This window comes from Babylonia areolata, chromosome 2 (assembly GCF_041734735.1).
Source record: "Babylonia areolata isolate BAREFJ2019XMU chromosome 2, ASM4173473v1, whole genome shotgun sequence".
Taxonomy (NCBI): Eukaryota; Metazoa; Mollusca; class Gastropoda; order Neogastropoda; family Buccinidae; genus Babylonia; species Babylonia areolata.
Genome location: NC_134877.1, coordinates 29,455,233 through 29,464,961, shown reverse-complemented (window position 1 = coordinate 29,464,961; position 9,729 = coordinate 29,455,233). Strand labels below are relative to the sequence as shown.

The window sequence follows — 9,729 nt, the reverse complement described above, 5'->3', positions numbered from 1 at the left end:
TACAGTCGTCACTAGGACCCTCAATACCGTCACACCTGTCCACAGGACTTTACAGTCGTCACCAGGTCCTCAATACCGTCACACCTGTCCACAGGACTTTAAAGTCGTCACCAGGACCCTCAATGCCGTCACACCTGTCCACAGGACTTTACAGTCGTCACCAGGTCCTCAATGCCGTCACACCTGTCCACAGGACTTTACAGTCGTCACCGGCCCCTCAATGCCGTCACACCTGTCCACAGGACTTTACAGTCGTCACCAGGTCCTCAATGCCGTCACACCTGTCCACTGGACTTTACAGTCGTCACCAGCCCCTCAATGCCGTCACACCTGTCCACAGGACTTTACAGTCGTCACCAGGACCCTCAATGCCGTCACACCTGTCCACAGGACTTTACAGTCGTCACCAGGACCCTCAATGCCGTCACACATGTCCACAGGACTTTACAGTCGTCACCAGCCCCTCAATGCCGTCACACCTGTCCACAGGTCTTTACAGTCGTCACCAGGACCCTCAATGACGTCACACCTGTCCACAGGACTTTACAGTCGTCACCAGGACCCTCAATGCCGTCACACATGTCCACAGGACTTTACAGTCGTCACCAGCCCCTCAATGCCGTCACACCTGTCCACAGGACTTTACAGTCGTCACCAGGACCCTCAATGACGTCACACCTGTCCACAGGACTTTACAGTCGTCACCAGGTCCTCAATGCCGTCACACCTGTCCACAGGACTTTCAGTCATCACCAGGTCCTCAATGCCGTCACACCTGTCCACAGGACTTTACAGTCGTCACTAGGACCCTCAATGCCGTCACACCTGTCCACAGGACTTTACAGTCGTCACCAAGTCCTCAATGCCGTCACACCTATCCACAGGACTTTACAGTCGTCACCAAGTCCTCAATGCCGTCACACCTATCCACAGGACTTTACAGTCGTCATAAGATTAGTCATCGGCAGCTCCGTTTTGCCAGATCCCAAGTCCTAGACTGTCACCAGGTCCCTCACTCTCCCCGATTCACCAGGTTTCCAGATCCTCACGGTAGCTACCAGGTCATCCCACCTATTACCACATCCTCATGGTAGCTACCAGGTCTTCGCACTTATTGCCAGATCCTCACAGAAGCTACCACGTCCTCAAAGCTGTTCTCGGGTCGCCAGGATTGTCAGTCTGTTCTTCTGGCTGTCACACCGTGCTTTTTCTCACAGTCGGGACCAGACCCTCATCAACGAAGTTTGAGGAGCTGGACTACAGGCCAGTGAGTCCTTTCCCGGCGTTCAGCCTGACTTGTACGTTGCGCGTTTGGACACAGAACCTCTTCACAGCAACACTGGCGATGTCCTGACAACCTCTTCCTCCTGCTCCTCCTCCTCCGCCTTCTCATCGCTTCATACTGGGGTCACAGGGTAGACAGCAGTGAACTGTGCTTCAGCGTTCAATAAAACTGAAATGAACGAAACAAGTTAACACGTTCTCTGCTACCCACTTCACCTAAAAGTCTGCCCAGTTAAGTTTTCATCCGCCTGACAGAGAATACAACTGAACTATCCAACCCTGCTGATTGGGATAGGGTTTGTTTTTTTTCACGTTCACGTAACACCACGTGCAATACGTTCCGGTACACGATGTGAGCACAGACTTTTTTTTGGGGGGGACACTCTAACAGTGACCCTGGTAGGCGGCACTGCTGAAGTCCTCGCTGTCCAGCAAGCACCAGGTAAGTGGTTCAGACAGAAGAATGGTTGTCCTCTGATAATAACACCGGACTGTTTTCTTGTTTTTTTGTTTTGTTTTGTTTTCTTCTTCTTCTTGCACTGTAGAGCAAAGCAATGCAATGCTACGACTGTCGATGCCACTGAAGTGTCATTATGACATTGTGGTTTTTTGTCCAGCCGACCGCACAGGGCCATGTCAGTGCTGTCGATAGAAGTAAGGCAAGCACGTGTCTCAGAACTATACAATTCTCCCTGTCATAAAAAAGCGAGTTTGTATTTACAGTATATACAACGTAACGGGCTATGTACAGTTACAGTCATTGTTTGAAGTACAAAGATGGGTGGGCTTCACAGACCAGATAATTATATACCCCTGGTTAAAGATTACAGGTTAAAGGTTCAAGGTCCTATAGCCTTTTACGGCCATCGGGGCGGTGAGTTCACATCCACGGTGTCTAGGGCTCGGCACAGGAAGGCGGGGCCCAATCCTCTCCTTCCGCTCTTTTAACCATCCCCAAACTAAGTCAGGTACCCGTTCAGGCCTGGGTGGAGTGAGGAAAATCGGAGAAAAGTGTGAAGTGGGAAAAGGGCTGCCATGCAGTGTAGACTAAAAACAAAGTTCACGGTTAAAGCTCCCATGGATTTCGACAGCCATAAGGGACAGTGAATTCACATCCACCGTGTCCAGGAAGGCGGGGCGCAGTTCTCTCCTCGCGCTGTTTTTAACCACCCCCTGACCGAACACACGTGACCCATTCACACCGTGGTTGGAGTGAAGAGGAAACTCGGAGTAAAAGTTCCTTTCCCCATGGACACAGCATCATGCTGAAGGGAACCCTGTCGTTCTCTTCACTGGATCGGAATCCCTGACAAGTAGTGAAGACTGGACCGGAAGTCCTAGACCTCACTGACTCTGCAAAGCCCCCCCCCACCCCCACCCCCATCCCCACCACCCTCCAGTGTAGAATGCACCCACAAAAACAACGCACCCCCCCCTTTCCCCACCCTCCCTGAAAAAGAAACCAACACAAACAAACAAAACCAAACCAAACAACACCAACAAAAACCCCACGATTTTTTAAAGGTGACTCTGCCAGACTGATGACGGAGGACAGATTCCTCGCACGTTTGACCACTCGTCAAAAGCAACTCATTTATGTCTGAACCAAACCAAAACCGAGATTCTGTGTACACTGCACAAAGGCACTTGGAAGCGAAAATACACACTGCAATGCTTGTTCCATTTTCTTGTGATGATATTTTTCTCTCTCATACACACTGTAATGCTCGTTCCATTTTCTTGTGATGGTATCTTTCTCTCTCATACACACTGCAATACTCGTTCCATTTTCTTGTGATGGTATCTTTCTCTCCCATACACACTGCAATGCTGGTTACATTTTCTTGTGATGGTATCTTTCTCTCTCATACACACTGCAATGCTGGTTACATTTTCTTGTGATGGTATCTTTCTCTCCCATATACACTGCAATGCTTGTTACATTTTCTTGTGATGGTATCTTTCTCTCTCATACACACTGCAATGCTGGTTACATTTTCTTGTGATGGTATCTTTCTCTCTCATACACACTGCAATGCTTGTTCCATTTTCTTGTGATGGTATCTTTCTCTCTCATACACACTGCAATGCTTGTTACATTTTCTTGTGATATCTTTCTCTCTCATACACACTGCAATGCTTGTTACATTTTCTTGTGATATCTTTCTCTCCCATATACACTGCAATGCTGGTTCCATTTTCTTGTGATGGTATCTTTCTCTCTCTCACACACCACCCTCGTCTGTCTATGCTCCTCCAATGCAATACAACAACAACAACAATAATAACAACTGTAACACTGAACAACAATGCAAAAGATTACTGGATTAAAAGTCTAACTGTCCATTGCATGCGTCCTAGAAACATTTATCACATCGTAATGAGAGTCTTTCTCCGTCCTTTGTAACAAAACAGGTGAACAATATCATCTATACTGCTGTGTAAAAACATCAACAGACAAACAAATTATTATATAAAAAAGAAGAAGAAAAAAACAGAAAACCAAAACCAAAACAACAACCAACTGTTTGAATCAATTGGCAGCCGATACAGACACACATAGGAGAGATCCGGGGTGAATCTTCAGGCCTAGTTGTTGTTGTTGTTTTTTTGTTGTTGTTGTTGTTCTTATTCTTGTCTGTTCGCATTTGATGTTTGTTAGGGAGGCATAATAATATAGACTCACACAGGAAACTCTCAATACTGAGCAAATGAAAGACACTGGCAGTATGTCTTCGTTTGAACAGGAAAACGAAGAATGCTCCTTGAGACATCCTTCGTCACATCTCTGCCTCTGCTGAACTGGACTCCGCTCATCGTCTGTCTCATCAGCCTAGCAGTCGTTGAGGGGGAGGGGGGGCGGGGGCTGGGAGGGGGGTTGGTGGGTGGCATGAAGTCTGATGAGCCAGATAACCACCTCCATGCTGTTAGCAGCCGTCGTGAGAAGACCCGGGAAGGTCGTCACCGTCCACCCCCGAAAATGGAGTATGGCTGCCTACATGGCGGGATAAAAACGGTCATACACGTAAAAGCCCACTCGTGTACATACGAGTGAACGTGGGAGTTGCAGTCCACGAACGAAGTTCCCGTCCAGTCTGTTGAATTTCCGTAAAAAGTCAATAAAATGAGCCGTGTTCCCCGCCCTGGGGCCAGCTGCCCATTGTCATAGCAAATCATGACGACTTGCGTTCAACAGCCGACCAGGAGAGTTGCACTGTGTAGTCCAGGACGTGATTTATACGTAGCAGTCGTGAGTACAGCGTGTAGAGGAGACGAAGGCGGTAGTCTGACATTGTGGCACAGTCCTGCGCCTGTGCCGGACAGTTACCGCCCTTGATTCTTGGTCGTTTCAGGTATCTGTACTTCGTTGTCTTCAGAGCGGCGTACTTCCTCTCGCGAATTCGTAGACGGTACAAGGACTCGATCTGAAACACCAGTGTGAAATTGTAATCATTTACAATTCGTAGACGGTACAAGGACTCGATCTGAAACACCAGTGTAAAATTGTAATCGTTTGCAATTCGTAGACGGTACAAGGACTCGATCTGAAACACCAGTGTGAAATTGTAATCATTTACAGTGAGGTGAAGGATAAACTTGTGAATAGAGTATTCGATGTTTCTGGTGTGTGTATGTGTGTGTGGTATAGTACATAAGTTGTGACCTACTTGTGATTGGAAGTGGCGCCGTGTGTTGGCAACGCCGGCACACACACGCACGAACACACACATACACTCACGCACAGAGAATCACCCCCACCTGCATTACATACACTCACTCACTCACATTCCCACACCCATTCCCCTCACGCCCTCACCCCCCCCCCCCCACCCCCCACGCCCCCACACACACACATGGGGTACAGAAGCCGTGACCTACCTATGCCTTGAGGTGCCGTCGTGTGATGGCCACACACACACCCACACTCACACATGCACAGAATCGCAACCCCTTCCATACATACCACTCACTCACTAACATTTCTACCCCCACAACCCCTCTGAGGCCTGCCCCCCACAACCCCCCCCCGCCCCCCCACCACCTCACACCCTGCTGCCCACCCCCCCCCCCCCCTCGCCCCCTCTCCCACAACACACACATACAGACGGTACAGAAGCTGTGGTCTCCCTATAATACCTTGAGGTGTCGCCGTATGGTGGCCACACACACATACACACTCACACACGCACAGAATCACCCCCCTCCCTTCCATACTTACCATTCATTCACTAACATTTCTAAACACCACCACCCCCCTCCCTGCACGCACCCTCCACGCCCCCCACCCCCACCCCTACCTACACACACACACACTCTCTCTCTCTCACACACACACACACACACACACAGGGTCCAGAAGCTGTGACCTACCTGTGCCTTGAGATGTCGCCTTGTGGCGGCCATGTGGGTAATGAGGTCTGTCAGGGCCTTAGGCCCTTCTCCGGCCTCCTCCTCCGCCAGCCTCTCCAGCTTGTGCACGTTGGCGTGAGCCTCCTTCAGCAGACACTGCCAGCACGGACACACACACACACATAGAAATCACACACATACACATACACAAGTTGTGGACACACACATAGAAATCACACACATACACACACACACATAGTGGACTTAGTTTTTTCTACACACACACAACACACACGCACAAACATACACAGACTCAACATAACACAGCACAACACACGCGCGCACACAACACATGCGCGCACACACACACACACACACACACACACACACACACACTGACATAAACATGCACTCCTCCCCACTCCCCGCCACTACACCAAAAACGCGTGCACACACACGTAAAGATAAACTACTGAAGAGGTGTTCTATTAGTTACCATTATTTACTTTTTTTCTCCTTTTTTTTCACAATATATTTTCTACGTTTGTGTTCTTCCTGTTTCTTGCTTCATCCTTCGTGGGCACCCTTGGGAAATCATCAGACTGTGACTTTACCCCCCACCCCCACCCCTCTGTGACTGAGAACAGTGGTGTCTCTGGGTCATGTCATATGGAATGGTAATGTCACTGCCAATGGCAAGACACATCTAAGGAGCCCAAAAGAGCACGAAATTGCAGTTATATCAGGCATGTAAAGTGTTCTCTCCCTCACAGAGAATTCCAAAGGCCGGATTTTTACTGTCTGAAGGGTTGAGATCGTTCTTCAGTTTTCTCCGTCCTTCCCATAATAATATTTATATTTATCATTTTACTCTTTATACATCTTTGCAGGAGCCTAAAGGGCGAAGAACTGTAGTTATATCAAGCATGCAAATGCTTCTCTACCCAATAGTGAATTCGAAAGGCCAGATTTACTGTCTGAAGGGTTGAGATCGTTCTTAATTATTTTTTTTTTTCTTTTCGGTTTTCCCCTTTCTCTCATTATAATCCATCTTTATCGTTTTTTCTGAAACATCTTTACACAAGTCCAAACGGCGAGAAACTGCAGGCGTGCAAATTCTTCTTTACCCCATAGTGAATTCCAAGGGCCAGACTTACCGTATGGAGGGCTGAGATTTTCCATTTTCTCGGTCTCCCCCTCCACCTCATTATAATAATCTATATCTTTATCGTTTTTCTCCTTACGTGTACATCTTTGCAGGAGCCTAAAGGGCGAGATATTGCAGTCATATCAGGCAAGCAAATGCTTGTCTACCCCATAGTGAATTCTAAAGGCAAGGCCCCGATGAAGTTGTCTGAAGGGTTGACATCGGCCTCAAAAAAAAAAAAAAAAAAAAAAAAAAAAAAATATATATATATATATATATATCCCTCACTCACCGCCTAACCCCCCCACCCCCACCCCCACCCCTCCGCCGCACCCCCTCCCTCTCCCCGCCCCTCCCTGCCGCGTTCGTAAAACGAAGAAGATTGCACTAGCGCTTTTTTTTTTCTTCCCTTCCCCACTCACAAAGTCTTTTCTGTGTACTCATATAAGCTATTTATAAATCTGACATCCCACTATCAAGTTCATTAAAGCTCTCCCATTCTAGCTTCGTTTCCATTTCGTTTCATCTGCTGTTTGAGGGCTTTATGTTTCACACTGTGATGCTACGCCACGTGTACAACAAAGGGACCAGATTACAACAGGAAGTACTGAGGCTGTGTGTGTGTGTGTGTGTGTGTGTGTGTGTGAGTGCGTGCACGCGTGCGTGTGTGTGTGTGTGTGTATGTGAGTGCGTGTGTGCGTGCGTGTGTGTGCGTGTGTGTGTGTGTGTGAGTGCGTGCTTGCGTCGTGTGTGTGTGCGTGTGTGTGTGTGTGTGTGTCTGAGTGCGTGCTTGCGTGCGTGCGTGCGTGCGTGCGTGCGTGTGTGTGTGTGTGTGTGTGTGTGTGTGTAAGAGGGGAAGGATTGGAAGGAAGGAGATTTTGACAAACATGTATAAAGGAAGGGTCGCATTGACCTTTAAGCTCTCAAGCATTGCGCCGTACCCTGAACCCTGCCAAGCCCCAAATGCATTGAAGCTGTTGTTGTTGTTGTTCAGATAATTGCTGCTACTTCTGCTGCTGCTGCCAATGAAGAAGAAGATGATGATTATTTGTATTTGTATTTCTTTTTATCACAACAGATTTCTCTGTGTGAAATTCGGGCTGCTCTCTCCAGAGAGCGCGTCGCTACACTACAGCGCCACCCATTTTTTTTTTTTTTTTTGTATTTTTTCCTGCGTGCAGTTTTATTTGTTTTTCCTGTCGAAGTGGATTTTTCTACAGAATTTTGCCAGGAACAACACTTTTTTTGCCGTGGGTTCTTTTACGCGCGCTAACTGCATGCTGCACACGGGACCTCGGTTTATCGTCTCATCCGAATGATTAGCGTCCAGACCACCACTCAAGGTCTAGTGGAGGGGGAGAAAATATCGGCGGCTGAGCCATGATTCGAACCAATGCGCTCAGATTCTCTCGCTTCCTAGGCCATCATGGCCTCTAGGCCATCACTCCACTATATATATTGACCAGTCTTGAATTGATTGGTTTGTTGTGACTCGTATGTTCCCTGTGATCCATGAGATTTGACTGTTAATGTGTGCTGTGAGCTGAGATTGGAAATGTCATGTTCTAGGGTCTATGTCTGTTATTCCTTTATTTGTTGTTGTTTGTTTTGTTTTGTGTTGTTATTGTTGTTGTTGTTCGTGTGTGTGTTTGTTGTTTGTTTGTTTTTTCTCTTCTTCATTTTTGACTCACCTGTGTAAACAAAGTGAGTCTATGTTTTAACCCGGTGTTCAGTTGTGTGTGTGTGTGTGTGTGTGTGTGTGTGTGTGTGTGTGTGTGTGTGTGTGTGTGTGTGTCCGTGGTAAACTTTAACATTGACATTTTCTCTGCAAATACTTTGTCAGTTGACACCAAATTAGGCATAAAAATAGGAAAAAATCAGTTCTTTCCAGTCATCTTGTTTAAAACAATATTGCACCTCTGGGATGGGCACAAAAAAAGAGAGAAAAAAAAGAAGCCTAATTATATGCAAACTGCATTTACTGTTATATTTATATTTTTTGTATTCTCTAATCTTGGCACTTTGATCTGATATTCTGACCCAACAACAAGAGCAGTCATTATTATCATTTTTTTGTTCAAACAGGAACTTCTTTTGCTAAGCATGGAAGTTTTATTTATTTTGCAAACGTTTTGGTGCAGTTCGTAAAACAGGGAAATTACTCTGTAATTAATGCTAGGGAACTTAATTTGCTTTAAACTGATCTTTCTCATCTTAAACATTACATTTTGAAATTATACTCAATACATAAAAAGCTTGGATTTTTTTTTAAAGTGAATCACAAGTGAGTCTTGAAGGCCTTGCCTCTCTTGTTTTACATTCTTTCCTGCTTGTTCGTCGGTTATTTGTTTGTTAACTAAAAAAACAAACAAAAAAACCAAAAAACTATTTAAAAAAAAAAACCACCTCTGCAAACTGTCACCATACCATACAAGTATGTATATATATATTTATATATATATATATATATATATATATACGACTCGTATATATGCATGAAATACCTCCATCGCTAAAGGTGGTGTAAATTGCAATTCTGCTTCACTGGTGTGGAATTTCATGTGAAATTGTAATGGAGACGATGTTGAAAAGAAAATAATGATAACCTTCTGTTCAAGGGGAAAAAAGAAAAAAAAAAATGTTGATGATGATATGATGATGATGATGACAAGATAATGATTAATGTGTTTGTTATCGTTGTTGTGTAATGATGATAAGATGATGATTAATAACTATAGTTCTTAATTAATGCTGTTGCTGTCTTTGTTGTGTGATGATGATAAGATGATGATTAATATAGTTATTATTGTGGTTGTTATCGTCGTTGTCGTTGTCGCTTTTTTCCCCCATCGTCATCATCTCATCACCGTCTCTGCCCATAACCACCAGGTTTCCACCAACCGTACCGTCACTTGTGAAGGAGTTATGAACACTAATATAACGTGCAC

At 45.8% G+C, this 9,729-nt stretch overlaps 1 protein-coding gene across 1 annotated transcript in view; it reads right to left on the bottom strand.

Moving 5' to 3' along the window:
- Positions 1–2,720: 2,720 nt before the first annotated feature.
- Positions 2,721–9,729, bottom strand: part of LOC143300162 (uncharacterized) — a 65,187-nt gene continuing 58,178 nt past the window's right edge. Inside the window, exons 5-6 of the mRNA XM_076613714.1 lie at positions 5,656–5,790; positions 2,721–4,709 (exon numbers count right to left, since the gene is read on the bottom strand). Of these exons, the coding sequence (XP_076469829.1) occupies positions 4,458–4,709; positions 5,656–5,790 (387 nt within the window). The 3' untranslated portion in view covers positions 2,721–4,457. The remainder of the gene's footprint in view (positions 4,710–5,655; positions 5,791–9,729) is intronic.